Genomic DNA, 18,839 nt, shown 5'->3' on the forward strand with positions numbered 1-18,839 from the left:
GTAGTGTGTGTGTGTAGTGTGTGTGGCGTAAAGTCAGAGTTCACTGACCGATCGTCTGCTGCAATATTTTCATCATGTGGCTCTTCACCTGCGTGCCAGGTGAGACTGTTGCATCATCTGCTCGTTTTAACTGAGTTACACTCATGCGTGTGCGTGTGTGTGTGTGTGTGTGATACAGACATCCTGATGTGTCAGCAGATTTGCTGCCCGTCTTGGTTTCTGTGTCTCTTCCTTCTTTCTTTGAGAAATCTTGGCAATGTCGAAAAGGAAACAGAACGACGGTGAAATTGATTCCTATGTATTCTGCGTTGCAATCAGAATTCAGCCACTGTGAAATTCACTATGCATTTCTTTTCATCCCTCACTCTCCTCTGTCATCCATTATCGACAGTCAACCACAATCTCTGAAGCTTCAGCCTCATTGAATTTTTTCCGAGAGCCGTTGAGGGTTTAAGTCGGAAGAAAGAGGGCGGGTCCCTCTCACAGCTCTGCACCACAGCCTCCATGTTGAAGTCGCCACGTGCTGCTCTGTAACGCTCTGTGTTTCTGCTCTGTTCCGGCTCTCTGCAGCTCTGTGGGCCTCGCCAAGTCGGCTCTGGAGGCCATCAATGGATTCAACTTGTTTGGAAACCAGGTATTTGAATAATTCACCCGCTGCCTCACACATTTCCTGATCTATTAGCAACCCCACGAACCCACATTTGTCTCTTGTCTGATCATGTCACATCGCTCCGGATGGCATGATAGATAGACGGCCTGGTTTCTAATTCCAACCTCCAGAGGCTCATTGAAACTCGTACGACCAGCACACGTTACATCCTGCTGACAGAGTTGGCTGGAAATGAACGATGACATGGCAGACATTTACCAGGTGAACATAATGGAATGCGAGCACCAGTTTATGATTTGTTTTTTACTTAACATTTTGCATGATCTGCATCACCTTCAGCCAAGATAAATCATCATGTTGTGATGGTTTTATTGAAAATTTGTGGATTATATATTGCCAATCAGTGTCCAATGGTGGTGATTCGATGCTGAGCCAGTCGATGAGTTTCACTTTATCTAATGCTTTGCTTGTTTGTTTTTCAACTTTGAAACTTTTAATTGAAAGTCTGGCTTCTGGCTTCAAAGAAGCTCAATCAGACTCAAATTTGAATCTTGTAATTCAATTTTAATCTGAAGTGAATGAGATGTGATGGAAGCAATCTCACTATACTGAATTTGATCCAGCCACCTTCTGGTTTGATTAATGTATCTTCTCATCTGTCCATGGAAGAGACATCTCACCGCAACTCAGTCAGGCCAACTGGACCTTGTCCAATGAGTCTACCAAACAGTACAAACTAAACAAACATTGAATACATCCATGTCCTATCACAGAAGGTCTAACTCCCCCGATCCAGACACACATATCTTTTCACATCTTGAGGAACGGTGTCACTCCTACGAAGACAGAAATGTCCACGTTTGACAGAGAAGACAGATGCTTTGAGGGAGGAGTAAAAAAGCCATCGATACGAAACTGGAAAAACCTTCTGTTAACAGAGGAGGAGCTTTGTGACGCAATCTAACATTTATCTTTCTTCTCTGCCAAAGAAATCAATAATCCAAGTTGAAGGGTCATGATGAATCTCAAGTGAATTCCATGAGACCTCATGTGACTTCAGTACTGTTAAAGGCCCACACCCTGGCCCCTGTGCTTCTTTACCAGAAGAAACCTGGGCGACAAAGTGTCAAAGAGTTTTGTTAGCTGAGTAACCAGCTGAGTGGAGGGAGCAGCATGAACTGATGAAGCGTGAACCGTTCTTCTTCATGGTTCAGGTTCACTCAGTATCTATAGTGGAGAAATGTTCTCCAGATGATGGTGTAGAAAATGGTAGGAAGAGCTGTGATTTTTTAAAGAGTAAGCAGCACAAACACTCTGAATCTTCCTCCATTTTTGTTCATCTACTCACACACGAGCAGAAGAAACATGGACTGTGAATGTGGAGAAGTTTGGTTTTCTTTGTTTACATGGGTTTAGAAAAGGGTGCATTTGGAAATGGTTTTCACTGACTCTGGATGCTTCTGTCGTGTTAATGAACAATAATGCCGGTAACCTGTTACTCTCATATGACCAAGAGTAATCTATCGTGTTACTATTTCCAAACCAGTAATCAGATTAAAGTTACTTGTCCAAGTCCAAGTGTGTTACTATTATATTGTCCCACAAGACGGGTTTCTTGTCTGCAAAGCTGCTTTATTATTAAACAGAACCGGCCGCTCCTCCGTTCTCCGCCAACCTGTGACAGACACTCAGAGTGCATGCAGACACTGCACGCTCACCTGACCCGCCCCCTTCTACACCTTCAGCCAATCACAGGCCAACTCGCTCCAACGTGGCTTTCATGTAACAATTGGAACCAATCATTGTCATCAATAAACCTTAACATTGCAATAAGCCCCCTCTTTTTCAATCAATCAATCAATCAATCAATCAATCAATCAATCAATCAATCAATCAATCAATCAATCAATCAATCAAAGCCTATATTTGTCCAAGAGGGGGCAAATAAAGCCACATGGAGCAGGAAGTGCAAATAAATAAATAAAAAGTGCAAGATCAGACAACAACTACATCTATAGCAATAATAGTAAACATATGATAATAGAAGCATGAGTCAGATATAAATCGGTCAAAGGTCAAAGGTTAAATGTGTATCAGGAGGCAGAGATCAGCAGTTTTTGACAAAACTGGTTGTAACGTTTATGTTCAGAGGATGGGGGTGGTGTCGGCAGCTGCTGAACGTAACTAAAAAGTTACTTGTATTCTAACTTAGTTCCTTTTAAAATCAAGTAATTGGTGAAGTAACTAAGTTACTTTTTAAAGACGTAACTAGTAATCAATAATCGTATTAGTTTTATAAAGTATCTGTGGCAACACTGTTAATGAACAATCAAAACCGAACTAAAGTTGATAGTTGTGAAGTGAAAGCAGGCCCTTGGAGGAGCTCGGCCTCTGCGGAGAAATCCAAACAGCACACATGAAGGCTCAGTCCAGAATCGTACCCCGGATATTCTGGTTGTGCGAGTGCAATCCACTACACAGCCATAAATGATGATAACCCTCCAATACCCCAGAAGAACTGAACTGATGGTATTCAACACATTGTATTGAGGCTTTTCAGAGTGTGTGAGGAGACCCAGTCCTCTCTGCAGAGGCACAACTGGGCAAAGATCATCTTTAATTCATGTAAATGATGAGACATCATCAGTGGACCTGCTGTTATGAAACAGACGTTTCTGCAGCGTTTCTGCTGGTTCTTCCTTATCTCCTGCCTCCATCAGGGTTGATTCTTTCCATCTCGTTTTTCATTTTTCTCACTCCTGTGTGGGAAAAGAAAACCAAGAACAATCATTACTCCTGCTAATCGTTTGGAAAATAACCCCCCCACCGAGCAGAGACACTCTCCTTTGTGGTCGTTCTCTTTCCTTTGTCCTTCTGGGCTTTGACCTCCGTGGACATTTAATGTCTCTGATGGTGAGTGTTTATCTTATCATCACACTGCGGCTGCTGGATGGCTGTGGAGTGTGTGTATTACTGTAAAGTGGCTGGTTGTGTTGCTTCTCTGAACACTGGCAAAAAAAATGAGGGATTTAACCGGACCTGAAAATGGATTTTGTCATCGAGCTGAGCTTGTTGAAAGAATCAATTTATCGAGGCGACTGCTTTATGAGCCGTGCTGTGACGAGCCCGTGTGAGTGTGAGACCCAGCCTGTTGTCCTCGCTGGGAATGGAGGAGCCATGAGCATCCCGGTGGCTTATTAATGATTTCTATCAATCTCGATTTCCCAGCTGACTTCCATCCTTCCGAACCTGGAGTTTGACTGTCTCTCGTCACCCCAGAACATTCACTCTACACTCTGCCGCCACGCTGTCCTGGTGTCTGTCACATCTGGCCTTTTCTCTATGAGATGAATGGACACTTTGGGGCAACTTAAGGTTTTTCTGTGACACCGTCCATTCAGCAGGAGGGTAGAGAGACAGCAGCCTCCTCAGTGTGACGGATTGAAGAGGCTGGTTAAAATTGGTCTCTACAGGATGAAGATCCTTCAGCTTTAAAGCCAGTTGGTAAATTGTCAGAGCTGTGTACACACTGCCAACCAGCGAGTCCCAACAGGTTACCCTGTCCATCCAAGAAACTCACAACACATACACACGCACGCATGCATGCATGCACACACGAACGAAGTTTCAGTATAAGTCTTGCATTTACCCACAACAAAAGCAGCATCACTTGAAGTATGCTGTGTCACTGGGAGATTATATAATTTACCATCTGTCCACTTCTATTTAGCAACCCACTGGAATAGAACAAATGCGTGCAGCCACATGTGACTACATCTCCCCTGTAGTGATTATTTTTAAAACGTTTTAAAAAGGTACAACGACTAAAAATGCAATATATATGTATATATATATATATATTTAACCAAGGGAAAAGCTCCTAAAACACCCCACCCGGCCCGATGATAAACCTTTGTGGGTGTATCCTGCTGTCCGTTCATTTTCAGCCAAGAGAAATGTTCTTTCACTATAACACAGGCTGGGATGAAGCATATGGATGGAGAATGTCTGGAGACTGAAAAGCTGCATGTCACACTGTTTCACGTCACAGTGATGAAGTGTGAGACAACACCATGCAGAAAGTACTCCATTTGCTTTTATTTCACACAGATCAGCATTTATTAATAAAAAAAAAAAACAAACAAACTGATATGCAGTCGTTTTTCTGTGACCTTGTTTCAGTCTGATGTTGTAAAGGAGGGAGGCTCACTTTGTAAAGATGAACAACAGTGTATATTAGGAATTAAAAGTTACAGACATTTTCCTCCTATAATGAAGTTATACTCAAAATAACAGGTGGAGAAATTACTTTAAAAGTAAAGATTCACCCTCCTATTTAAATGTATACATTTTCATGGATAGCGCCTCACTTTGTCTCATCTTTTATGGTCACCTTGTCATCGTTCTCACCTTTTCACATCTTTCATGAAATCCACTGGTGAATAAACAGAGGAACCATCTTCTCTGTGTGTTAAAGAAAGAAATGCGGGGTTCAGAAACGCCATTGGATTTTCCACTTTAGGAGTGAATGTCCTCCAGATTGGAAGGCAGTGCCACCATGGCGCCGGGTCTCTGTACATGTGCTGGTCACCGTGTTGGAGTCTGGCTAACAGCAGAAAAGATCCCGACGTGTCGCACAGCTGCTGCACACTGTTGGCCAGCAATCCGCTGCACTATGCAAATAGCTGAAGGAAAGCCTGCTGATTTGACTAAAAGCCCCGGCCAGACCTGTTTTTGGAGAGAGGGAAAAATCGACTGTGGCAATATTCATACATAATGCATCAGAGCTACATTAGAAACTGCTTAGCAGGTTGCAGGAATGACTGGCTTGGTTTTATGTAAGCACGACTCTGATGGATAGATGAAGTGGGCGAGACCAGCGTTTTCGAGGCAGAAAAGGTTTGATCACTTTATTCACTAAGCAAAAAGCATTGCCCCCCTCCCCTCCTCTTGTTCGTTGGTGTTTAAGTGCGCCGGATCGACAAACCGCATTACGCTGGCCAGGCTTTAGTTTTGCGCATGAAGACTTCTGAAGTGATAGGATGACTATCAGCTGAGCGCGGTTGGAGTACTCCCACGTTGCACTTCAAAAACATGTGCAGGCCAAATATAATAGGCCGGCTCTCCACCAGGAGAGTGTGTTTTGATGTGCTGAAGCTCGAGAGCGAAGCCATTTCCACCTTTCTGCTGTTGTCTGATAAAAGAGCGATGACAAGTACACAGTGCTAAGACACTGTACTGCTGCTGTATCTGTGAAAGGTGTTCAGCTGGAACTCAGCTGTTTGTGTGTGTGTGTGTGTGTGTGTTTTTTTTTGCAGGGCTGCTCATGGTCGGTGATATTTGTGGATCTGGATGCCCACAACAGGAACAGGCAGACGCTCTGCTCTCTGCTGCCTCGAGAGTCTCGCTCCCACGTGAGTTCATCCATCGATTTTCCTGCACGCCTCTCAAATCACGCTCGCATACCAACGCTTAAACTCTCTGCTGCGTTCAACACACTCCTGGTATCGACAGGAAAGTCACAAAACACTTTTTAATGTAATTTTCTGCCTCACTCAACAGTGGTAAATTTATCAATCAAACTACATTTGTGTCTCGTGTCATGCAGGTTAATTAATAATACAGCTAAAATGACACAGAAATGAACCTTTAACTGCACAAATAAAAATTTCAGACAGGATTTCAGGATTTCAGACACAAATAAGGAAAAGACACTGAAAAATGATATACATAAGTCATAAACCCGTCCTAAATATGGGCTTAAGCAGTAATGGTAGGTTTGAAATGTTATGTTGTAAGTCAAGGCCACTGTAATGATTGCGGTTCTCGTTTGCACAGCAGCACAACACCAACTTAAAATAAATTAATTAACTAAGAATAATGAAATGAAAATATTCCTGCAAAATCTCTCTTCTTGTTGTTCGGAAGTTCTTGGGATGTTGTCTAATTTTAAGAGGATCTAGTTTTTATATAAAGTAGACAAGTATTGCTTGAGACAATATCTAAAATGTGTGCGGTAATCGGGTACTTTGGGAACAGATGTTACTTCCTCTAACTAATGTCAAGATAAAGCATCTTCCTTCATTAACATCTAGATAATAGAGCATCTTTATGATGATGACGCTGGACGTTGCTGTTGTTGACAGGGGGCAGTTTAAAGGAGTCACATTATCCAGCTTCTCAACACTTTCACATGAGTCTCGTTAGTCCAAAAACATTGTATTAAAGTTTATGGTCCCAAATCCAGCTTTTTGATTTTTATCCATTTAAGCTGCATTCAGAATCTACCGTGTCAGTGTGAGCTGGACTGGCTCCGCCCACACACGCCCATCTTGAGTAGAGCAGGAAGTGCTTCCTCTTGTGGTGCCATGTGCCAGAGAGAGCTGCCTAATCGTGGAAGGAGTCAAAGTGAGGAGCCTACATTGATTGTGATTGGCTAAACCCCCAATGACACTATATAGGGTTTGATTTCTGATTGGCTGGTTGGAGCAACACACTTTTAAAAAACAGAAACAAGCCAGGGAGAGAGAGAGAGGACACACTTTCATTACTTCTGGGGCGTCGTTACAGGTATGGTGATGATTATTACTGTCGGAAAATCATTAGAAAGGGAATTTTCTACAATATGACCACTTTATGGAGTTCTCACTGTGACACACATCTTCTGCAGTGTGTCCGACTTCCCCCTGCTCTGTTCTCTTGAGTAAATAGCGTAACGTCTGGCTCGGCTAATGCTAACTCTGGAGAAGGAGCCTACAGAATGTGTCTGTTCTGGTAGTTCATCTGAAAGAAGCAGTTTTCTGCATTAGCAGCAGGTTAATCCCACACAGAGGTCTAACCAGTCATGGGCCCTCAGTGCTTCACTGATAATGGCTGCAGCAGCTTTCTGGATCAATACAATCTCGTTTTCTCCAGACACGGAAACAAGTGGCCGAGGCTGAAGGCAGACAAATGCATGTCTTTAAATAAAGTCATGAGGCAGGCCCGTTTCTCCACTTCTGTGAAAGTTTTTTTTTTTTTTTTAATGTAACTTAAACAAACATTTGCCTTGTTTTTATTTCAAATGGAGACAAATGAAAATGAGATCAGGAATAAATGCAACAGTTGCTGACACAATATAAAGACTCAATAGAGGTTCTTAATGTCTGTGGATCCCAACAGCTGGAGACGGTATCTAAGTATCAGAGTTTCTGTGAGACAAAGCAAACACTGTTGAGGTTCATAATGCGGTTTGATCTTGGTGATGGGGGCTCATTCCCCACTGCTTGCAGCCCCCCTCCATGCTCTTCTCCTTTCACAAGCAGCTGTGTGCGTAATCTTTTCGAGACAGCATCCTGCCACACACACAGATCTGTGCGAGTACGGGAGCTCAGATGCTTCGTTACATACCTGAGCTGCTGACAGCTCGGCAGAAGAGAGAGGTGGCTGCAGAGCTGCAGGGAGGTGAGGAGAAAGCAGGGGCACAATCATTTCCCCAGCTCTCCACTCACCACTTACAGACACTTAAATGATCACATCTCTCTCTCTCTCTCTCTCTCTCTCTCTCTCTCTCTCTCTCTCTCTCTCTCTCTCTCTCTCTCTCTCTCTGCTGAATGTGTCGGGCAAAATAGCCGCCATCAGCCGTGAGGAAATGGCTGTAATTCGATGATCAGACTGGCAATACAGCTGCATGAGATTGGCGTTAAGGAGCAGCGAGGAAGCCGTGCAGTGTGAGCAAGGGACGGGCGGAGTGCAGGATTATGTCGAGATAACCCAAATATCAATGTAATATCAGCAGCTCTTGCACCGTGTCAAAAGATTGAAATTCAGTATTGGATTCCAGACGCGCCGTGTACCTGCAGCGTGGCGCCGTGCACGCTCAGATCCCATTTGGACTGCAGCTGCCGACGATGTTAACATGGAGATTGGAGCTGTAACAAGAAGTGTGAGAATGAAAAGGGATTGGACGAGAGCGAGCTGCACCTGGCTCTTCTGTGCACTGCAGAGAAAAGAGAATAGAGAAGCAGCTGAATGGGAGCATTGAACAGTCGCGACAGCGCTCGGCTCTTTTCGCCGCTCGATGGCAGAAAGCGCAGCTCTGAGGGTTCAGCCGCCATTTGGAAATCAGCTGCCGTCAATAAGGTTTCATTGGGATTTTTGTCAACTGTGCTGTAAAGAAGAAGATGAAGGCTACACTGCCAGAAAAAGTCTTAAATCATAGGATTCAAGTCATATTAAAGTCAGAAATTAAAGCAGATTGACATCGCTGCAGGAGAAATGTTGTTTATTTGACAGTAACTCCAGATATTTCAGGAATCTTTGTAAGATACGATCAGTTCCTAACTCTACCTGGTGCAGGTGCTCATGATACATGGCTCCTGATGAGCTGAACTAACTTATTTCGTCGTTCCTGCTCCTGTGATGTGGTGGGCAGCTCCATGAAGATTATTAGTGAAAGACATTTTCAAAAAAAAAGGTCGCTCAGGGGCCACAGTGGTGAACTGTCCACTGTGGGAATCAAACCTGTGACCTCCTGATCCCACCTCTACCTCTCTCGCCTCTAGTCTATTGACTCACAATCATGGGATGTCAAATATTAATGAAAGGTCACAAAGCTCTCTTGATTTTAAATGATATCACAATTTTTATCTCTTGAAAAAAGACAAGTGCATTTAATTAATTTGTGTCACGACTCATTTGAAGCTTTTACGTTAAAAGTGCAGGCAGCAGGAGAAACAGTAGTGGCGTGTCGAGATAAAGAGAAAGATGAATCAGTTAAAACATAGAAACAATAGTCACAATTAGAGCTGAATGCATATTTTTGTGTTGAAAAGCTGGTGAATGACAGACTGAAACTCCTAGCTGAAGAAACAAAAGACCAGCAAACAGCCCGGGACGGGAGTGTAAAGCCGAAGTGTTTATGCTCAGACAAAAGAACTCATCACCACAGAATATAACAAGGAAACTGTATTTCACATATATTGTGTTATCGGGTTGCTTCAACTGTTCTTTCATGGTACAGGGTGTGGTGGAGGGTCTCCCAGGTACCATAGTCAATGTTGGGGAATCACTTTTCTCTGCTTCCACTACCAAATATTACCAAGTGATCTAACTCTTCATCCAACTCTTCTTCTCAACATGTGCAGGGAATACACTCACTGTGCAGTGATTGTTTGACACGTGTGGATTCAATGTTTTTCCCTGCCAGAACACAGATGCAGCATTGCTTCCCACCATCAGCTATCCTGCGTTTGCCGTGGACGACGACGCCCTCTGCAGTCAGACGCTTGACAAGATCGTCCGCAAGCTGCGTGGAAAATATGGCTTCAAACGTTTCCTCCGGGACGGATACCGCACCGCTAACGAGGACAAGAATCGCCGCTACTACAAACCAGCTGAGATGAAGGTGAAGCTCACTTCTTCCTTCCTTCCTTTCTTCCTTCCTTCTTTATCGGTTAATTACTTGTCTTAGCAAGCCTGCAGATGAAATGACAAAAAAAAAAACCCCAACAGATCCTTGAGGAACATCACAACAGATGAAATGAAATGTTTCAAATTATTTTATTCTATTCAGTCATGATGACGTTTTCTACATTACGTAATTTTTTCTTTGAGGAAAAGGTGAATAATGATCTAATGTTGATATGTGAATATAAAGTTTACATGTGAGACACTTTGTGATCCTTAAAGTGTAAAAGGCTCAGCTTGAATTTGACATTTGAAAAGTTTTAGAAATCTAATCCTGCAAAAATATGATGCTTTTATGATAATCTGAGGAGATTTTCCACTGATTTAGTCTCTTCCTTTTCATGTCCCTTAATCCTTGGTATTTCCACCTCGTGTGTGTGTGTGTGTGTGTGTGTGTGTGTGTGTGTGTGTGTGTGTGTGTGTGTGTGTGTGTGTGTGTGTGTGTGTGTGTGTGTGTGTGTGTGTGTGTGTGTGTGTGTGTGTGTGTGTGTGCACGTGCGTGCGTGTGTCACTTTCTTACCCTTGAGAAACGATAAACTAAGAAGATCCGAGTCGGCCTGTGCTGCTGCTTACGCTCACGTTTCACTTCACAAATGGATAATTGGAAAGTGTCAGTTCATTCTGTGGCAACAGCTCGGTAAACATATAAAAGAAAAAAATGTAATTAAGAAGAGTCAACAGTTCTAGCCATTTTAGCTTAGACTTTTTTGTCTGAACCTTTCCATTCCAAACAATTTCAATCAGTCACCTTTATTTATAAAGACACTATTTAATTGACAGTATTGATGTGTTACCGTTTTAGCAATTTTTCCATCATAATACAAAATTGCTGATTTTAGTGTCTTTAGCTGTTTCACCCCATTAAACCGATTTCAACCATTTAAATTTCTGCTATTTTAGCAATTTTAAAAGTTCTTATTAGTGGCTTTAGCTTAAGTTTATGTAAGTATGTATGCATGTATGCATGTATGTATGTATGTATACCTTTTTTATGCATTTCTGTTTTAATACTTTTAGCCATTTAGACAGTTTTAGTTGTTGTGCTGATTTAATCAGTTTCCTTATTGGCAGTAAAAAGCGAGTCTGTCCAGATGGACTGAAACTCTGTTTTTCTTCTCGATATGTTTCTTTTTCTGATTTCTTCAGGGTGTTTCTGAGGTTGTAACTTTGACTGGTATCAGCTGCAGTGAGAAGCAGCATGTACGTGATGCAGGATTTAGTTCACAAGCTGTTGAAATACTCTAAGTGTCAGATTTATCTCCCCAAGCTGTGGTAAAGAATCCCACTCAAAATAACCATTTACAGTATCTGCATATAATTCGTTGAAAACGTCACGGAGACACTCCATAGGGGTCACAGAACCACGTCTCTGTTGTCAAGTGTATGTGAAAGCTCACTTATCTCTGGTTTTAGAAGCAAACGAGCAAATATATAAGGAGAAACCATTTAAACTGAAACATAGCACAGTTTCTACAGGCATTCATTTCACTAGAAATATTTTCAAGTATCCCTCTGAGGTCAATACTGTCAGGTTGGTTATTATTATTGTGCTTATATGGATCAATAGATAAAGAGCTATTATAAACATTCGGAGACATTTTGAAATAAAAACCCCATCAGTTTCCAACCAAAGCATCAGGGTTGGACTGAATATGTGTCGAATACAACTATTACATGTAATAATACCATAAAACCACCATGTGACCATAAAACCACCTCGGTCACATCATCACTCTGTTAGAATACTATGAGCGACATTATAAGCCACATTAGTAGTTGCAGTTATTTAAACGCCACTATAAAGCTGGACTTGTAAGCTGAATCATGAGGAGAATTTCTCTTGAGAGCAGTCGGGTGTTTTAATCACAGCCGCTCGCAACGAGCTCATTAACAGTAACTGGAAGTCTTCCACCGGCAGCTTGTTGCTCTTTTCTCTGAGAGAAACTCAACAAACTCACCAACTACAGTAATTAGTGTTGGTTTGTGAGGATGGTGCTTGCGACCTGAAAGTTAGCAATACAAAAAAAAAATATTAAGGGATAAATAAAATGACATGAATTGAAGTGAAAGCACAGAGTGTTTTTCCGGGCCGGAGCGTCACAGAGCCTTTAATGAGCTCGATACTCTGCCTTGTTTTCTTCATCAATGGAACAGTTTCTCCTTTCTAATGCCTCACACGTTTCTCACACGCTGAACTCTTTGTATTGCTCTCTTTCTGTTTTGACTTTATTTCTGCTGTGGACATTTTTCTATTTGCAAATGCAACAGAAATGGAGGTTTTTCTGTGGCACTGTAGCATGATTCTGCTGTCATACAGTGACATCTAGTGGGCACACATGGGTTGAACTGTATATTTTGATGTATAATTTGCTTCTTAATATAAATCACATGACTAAACAAAGAACTACAAGAAGAACACATTGCAGTCCTGAAAATACAGTAATCAGCTTGACTGAGCTTTTTTTAATTGTTACAACTGAATTGCAGCTCTCAGATCAAAGTTAGTCTGGAAGTTTCAACTTGATATGTCTCAGAGGGCATTCAAGGGCCACCAACCCTGAACCACTTTGAAACAAACTTAATTTAATCCTGCAGCTAATAGGATACAAAGACTCTCCGGCTAAGAATCATCAAACCGTATTTAATTCCTCTGATCCTTCAGGCTCCAGCCGGCCCTCGCTCCTCCAGCGGGCAGATTTAATGTGGGAGACGTTGCTGCTGCTTAAATTTAGACCATGATGAGTCCAGCCCATGTTTCCCTTCTGACTTCTATTGCCACTGAATGTGCTACTGAAAAACAAAACAATAAACAGGGCAGAAATAACATCAGTGATGGTTTTTTTTTCCTGAAACATTGCAGATGGTAACATTAAATATTCTCCATATTGGAGAAATCCAACATCTGGCCTTATTAAAGCAAACAGCATCAGCAGCTTGACCTGCAGTCAGTACTCTGCCATGTTGGTGCTGTTCAGTGGGAGGGTCGGGGGGGTTAAATGTCACGAGGTGGGGCGATTACATCATTGCTTGCAGCAAATGTGCGTTTTGTCTGTCCACGCTTAAAATCTCCCCACTCTGGAACGCGTTTAATATAAAACCTGTGTTCAGGCTGCTAAAACGCGGCGGCATGTGGATGATTGTCAGCAAACCATGCGGTTACATAAAAGGGCGTAGTCGTGTGGAGGGGCCCTTTAAGTAAGTGTGTGTGTGACACTGGGGGTGTAGAAAAAGCAGTGTGAGGTGGACCCCGCGTCCCTGCAGTTGACAGTAGTAGTAGTTGTTGTTTGCGAGAGTTTGTGTTTCTTGCAGTCAGAGAGCAGCAGCAGAGTGTGTGACAGACACTTTTACCAATCAGTCGAGCTGCTGGAGCACAAAACCCCCGGGATCTCTGTCTGTTTACAGCCTCAATGGGCCAAGAAGCACTGGCCTCACTGGGTGACTGCCTCCGCCCTCCCTCTCTCCCTCCTCCGCATTCTCTCTCTCTCTCTCTCTCTCTCTCTCTCTCTCTCTCTCTCTCTATCTCTATCAATCACAGCCTCATGGCTGCAATTGTTTCTCTTCTTTGTTAAATTCATAGTTTGATGCCGTTACAGATCCGCACTGATGAACTGTAGAAGACTCTGTGCTGTTACAGTATGGGGTGTCGGCTCTACCAGTCTGACATGATATGAGGAAATAATCGGCTTTTCTTTTGATCAGACTGGAGATTGCTGGTGAAGACGAGATATAAAGGCTCTGTAGTTTATGATGATGGACTGAAATAAGCTTGGTCATTATATGAACTGGTTGTGATGATGCAATATACAGATTGTTTAGTGAATCACTGGATTATGACAATTATTGTTGGATTTTTATTTTGTACTGTGACTACAGGTGTTCTTTAGAGGCATTCATTGAAATATCTCAAAGTGTTATCTTAAAGTATTTCAATAAAATGTTTCAACACGAAATACAGTACATTGGAAATCCATACATGGACAGATGTCGCTCATTTTTTACCACCAGGGCTCAAAATTAGATCATGTTTTCTCCAGATTTGTATAAATGATTGGTTTCATGCTCTGATTTTTAGGGACCAAGCCAGAAAGGTAAGAGGCAAGGACCCTGTTGTATTTTAGTTTATAACTTTATTTTTATTGCAGGTTTTTCATAACAAGAATTACATGTACATCTATTTTAAAACCAAGAACAAAACCACAAATAAACAAACAAAAAACAAAGTTTAAAAAAGGGACAATAGAGTATGATAGTATTTACATTTTCTGGGGAAGGAGAGTGGAGTATGTGTCTTTCCTTTATCATATGTTCTGTCTTTGTGGCTGTAATGTGTAACAGAGTATATTTTATTATTGAACTAATCTTTAAGGTCAGTATTCATGTATCATATATATATATATATATATATATATATATATTGGTGTGTATATATATATATATATATATATATATATATCGGTATATATAGCTCAGAACGCAGAATCCCCCCGCCTGCCTCCTCTCGTTCAAATACATTGGAACACACAAGAAATCTCATGACAAACAGCCCCGATCGAACGCCTCGAACAAGTGGCAACTGTGGCTAAACCTATTGACCAAGGAAGCAGATCAGAATCGTGACAAGAACCTGCCGAACAAGATGATGGACCACATGTGGGGATAATTCTATGCAGTAGCGTGTGGTGGTGTTTCAGTCGGGGCCAATCAAAATTGGCTGATTGGCTGATGATACTGTCACTCAACATTTTAACCCAATAGCAGCGTCCAGCTTCCATCAGAGGGAAGCAATGAAGTTGCTGCTGGCCACGGCAAAGGAAAGGAGCTGTGATGCGTTTAGAGGACATTGGAGATTTGAGCGCCACAATATTTTGTGGCGCTCAAATCCAGATCCACACAGATGGAAATGGAAAGATAACACTTTTTCCTCACAAGAAAAGATCATTTGATTAAAAAACTTTGAAAAATCATCTTCTCCCTGCCTCAAGGTGACGTCACCTACAGGTGGAACTGTTGCATCATCTGCACCCAGAATTACGCAACACCACCAAACTGCGTCACCTGCATGTCCTGACTGTCAAAATATAAGCCCCAAACTACTTCAAAACATTTATCAAAATGACAATCTGGACTTTAAAATTGATATGAAGTGCTTAGCGAGTTTAGGGGTGAGCTCGCTTTCAAAATAAAAGCCCCAACGTGTTTCAAGATGAAAGTCCTCGTCTATTACAATGACAATAAAAATCTTCAAAATTGATGTGATGTTCTTAGCTATCAATCAATCAATCAACTTAATTTATAAAGCGCTTTTAAGCAGCCGCAGTTGAAACAAAGTGCTGTACATTGTAAATAAAAATATAAGTCGCAAAATAAAAACATTAAAACAATAAAAACAATAAGATGTTAAAACAATAAACAAAACTATTAGCTATGGTAGGGGTGAGCTCACTTTCAAAAAAATGTGTTTGAAATAAAAGTCATTGTTTGTTAAAACCTTAAACATGTATATTTTCTTCAATATTTAAATGGGCCAGAGGCCATGATCAACCTGACCCGACAGACCAGCGTTCATCAAGTATTTTTCTCTTTTTATCAGACTAGGCTTTTTAAAAGAGGTCATTTTATCTTCAGAGTTTCCCTCTCTCTTCCTTTTGATTGATCTTCAAATTTGAAGCTTCAAACCTGCCAACATTCAGTATTTCTCGAAAAGTGTGTGACCTCTTTTACAGTTTTTCTCCATGAACATGTATGAAATATAAATAACATGACAGAAAATGAAAATTTTCAATAATTAAAGATGTTAACACATCATCACATGTTATTACAGTCTGGAGACATAAAAAAAACCCAAAAAAGAAATAGAAAAGCATCACAAAGCAAAGTCCCACTGTTGTGCATATCTTGCCGAGGAACTATAACAGACTTGTCATGGAAAATATCCAGAAATTCTCTGACAGACACTTTTCCATCAGAAACAGCAGAAACTGCTCTTATCGTTCCAGCTGAGACAGACAGAGACAACCAAAACTTAATCTGGCTCCTTTTTGTATAAAATGATGCTAATGATAATAGCTTTAATAACCACTGAGGGATTTTAGTTTTTTTGTATTTTTTTAATACATAAGCATTAAAGCTAAGTAAGGATCCCTTCTACATGAAAAACTTTCAGGCATTTTCATTTCAGAAAAGCTTTGCCCTTATATGGCAACATCCTGAAACACCATAGTTTCCATGTTGGACCACTAGTTGTTGCTATTGTTTGTTTTAGTAATGAAACCAGACACACATGCAGCAGAGAACGATACGCTATAAATAAACATTAACATTAAGAGAACACAGACATTTTAGTGGACAGACGACCAAGTTGGACTGTTATTACGGTGACTGTCAAAATAAAACTACCAAGTGCCAGGAGAATGTGGACTAGTAGATATGACACTATGGAGGAAACATTATTCTAGTTGTCTCTACTGAGCATGTGCACAACTACGTGTCACTACTGCTGCTGTGAACAGTAGTATCGTTTCCAAAACATTGTGTTTTCAGTGGCTCCAAGCATAGTTTTCATATAAACAACTTTCCAGAATACAACAAAAGTTTTCCATTCTCACTTGAACAAGTTGTCATGTAAACGTGGCCTAATTAAACTAAAGATGAGCAGTGGACAGATCAGAACATAAATAATGTGAAACAGTCTAAGAAACGACAGTAATGCCTGGAACCCGGAACAACATGAAATGAAACAACCCAGGAGAAGTGCTGAAATAATAGAAACATGGCTGAAACAGCTGATACTGTTGGCATCATTATTATAGTGAGTGATTTCAGGAGGTGGTATTTTTTTTACTTTTAAATAAAGCACTTTTCCAATGCAGTTTCTCTCAATTGCTGCAATTTTCTACAAAAACCCATAATGCTGGAGCAACTGTGTGTGTCTCACATTCAAAGCCTGATTGAGTCAGAGAATAATGCTGCAAGTGATTGTGTGAGTTTCAGTGAGGTTTCTCTTTCAGAAATACATTCTGTATCATGTACTTGATATATTAAGGGTCCCATAATTATATATTTATGTGTTTGTCAAGGCGTTGCCATAAGGGGTGGTGAACTTAAAGATGTGTTCCCACTCACCCAGCAGTGGGTATTTGACTTAAACTGTGCCAGATGTGTGGACTCTTTGGAAAGGGTGGTCCCCAAAATGGAGGGCTGGAAACATAATCCCTACAAACCTTATAAACCTGACTTGTGTAAATGAGGGAGGAGCCTGATGAAGTGAGGAAAGTGATGATGTGGGCTGGAGTGTGAGCTCTGAGGTCTGTCTCTCACTTCTTCACATTCATTGAGTCAGTGAGTCAGTCAGTCAGTGACCTGCAATGTGTCTCTGAGACGCTTCCATTGAATCTGAATGCGAACAAGCTCCAGACATGTGCTAGCAGACGGCAGGGCCTGTCAAGCCCCAGCCGCCACAAACACCTGGATTGGATTTGTCAAAACACAGGAAGTGAAAATATCGTCCCTGCTTTCACAGGCGACTGGATGTATTTACATTTCACCGAGCCACAGCTCCAACCTGTTTGTGTGCATCTGCTCAAGTCGACATGGAAGATTTGGACCTGATCCTTTAGAGCTGAACACAAACCCAGCCACATGCAGATGTTTGTGCCGTGAAGCTGGAGGCACGCACGTTTTTATTTTATTTTTGGAAAATGCTGAAATAGCAGAACTCAGACTCTAGATCAGGGTCAGATATCGACATACTGGTTCACTGTATTGATTCTGCAGTTGTTATGGATTCAGCCCCCCCACTGTCACTCGTTTTAATCGACATGGTCTTGTCCTGAAGCAGCAGAGCAGCTTCGTCTTCACTCGTTCCCAGAACAGCTTTCATTAACGCCCGTGCTCTTAATAGGACTCAATATCACCGTCATTCAGTAGGCGAAGAGAAACTTTAGCCGCTCGGTCACAAACGTTTATCTTCAAAGAGGTCTGGAGCATTTATGAACCAAAGAACAGGTTTGTTTTTTCACCTCTTCACACCAAGAAAAATTAATTTGAAGCCAAAACAAACATGTTTAATGATTAAAATGAAGAGAACACAGCTCATAAAGTTTGATTTGGCATTGTTATTGATACACAGACCAACTGTTGAGGCTGTAAACTGTTTCAGCAAGTTTCATAACTGCAATTTTGATCTGTAGACATCTTATTACTTTCCACAGCTGTTTTACCTTTATTGTTTTTCTTTTTATCCTCTCCGACTTGTTCATCAGTTATTGTAATTTTTATCCATTTTTAGGCATTAGTTGTACCCCCCTTTTTTTGTTATTTGCAGTTTGAACCACTGAGGTTTTTCTTTATTTGGATTTATTGCTGGTTATCTTATCAACAAGGGACTTTGGAAACATTTCTCTGCTGAAGTGAAAGATGATGTGCAGGACACTCTGTGGGAGGATCAAATATTCAAGCCAAAGCAGGTTTATTTCTCTCGCACCACTTTGGACAAGAGGCAATTCACAGTGCATAACAAAGAAATATGGGAAACACATTAAAACAGTAATTGGTAAAGGAATATAAAGGAGGATTCCTGAGGGTCACTTCGTAAACCTTGGGAAGAGGTTAATGACGTTGACGTGTGATGCCACCCTGAGCACAAAGGAAGGTCTACGGCTACTGGCGACAGCAATCGCCTGAAGTTTGACGCCGTGATGTTGATTGTGAAATGCATCAATCAAATCACTTCCAGTGGCTTCAGGCACAAGACTTTCCGCCCGCTTTAGTTGTGCAGTGAGAC

General features: G+C 41.4%; 1 protein-coding gene across 3 annotated transcripts in view; it reads left to right on the forward strand.

Annotated features, from left to right (window-relative positions):
- Positions 1-18,839, forward strand: part of phkb (phosphorylase kinase, beta) — a 145,514-nt gene that overhangs the window by 47,783 nt on the left and 78,892 nt on the right. For all 3 annotated transcript variants that reach the window (XM_080497023.1, XM_080497022.1, XM_080497024.1), the window contains 3 exons: positions 571-634; positions 5,929-6,024; positions 9,798-9,995. In XM_080497023.1, coding sequence (XP_080353149.1) covers positions 571-634; positions 5,929-6,024; positions 9,798-9,995 — 358 coding nt within the window. The remainder of the gene's footprint in view (positions 1-570; positions 635-5,928; positions 6,025-9,797; positions 9,996-18,839) is intronic.

The sequence above is a fragment of the Blennius ocellaris genome (genome assembly GCF_963422515.1).
Source record: "Blennius ocellaris genome assembly, chromosome: 1".
Taxonomy (NCBI): Eukaryota; Metazoa; Chordata; class Actinopteri; order Blenniiformes; family Blenniidae; genus Blennius; species Blennius ocellaris.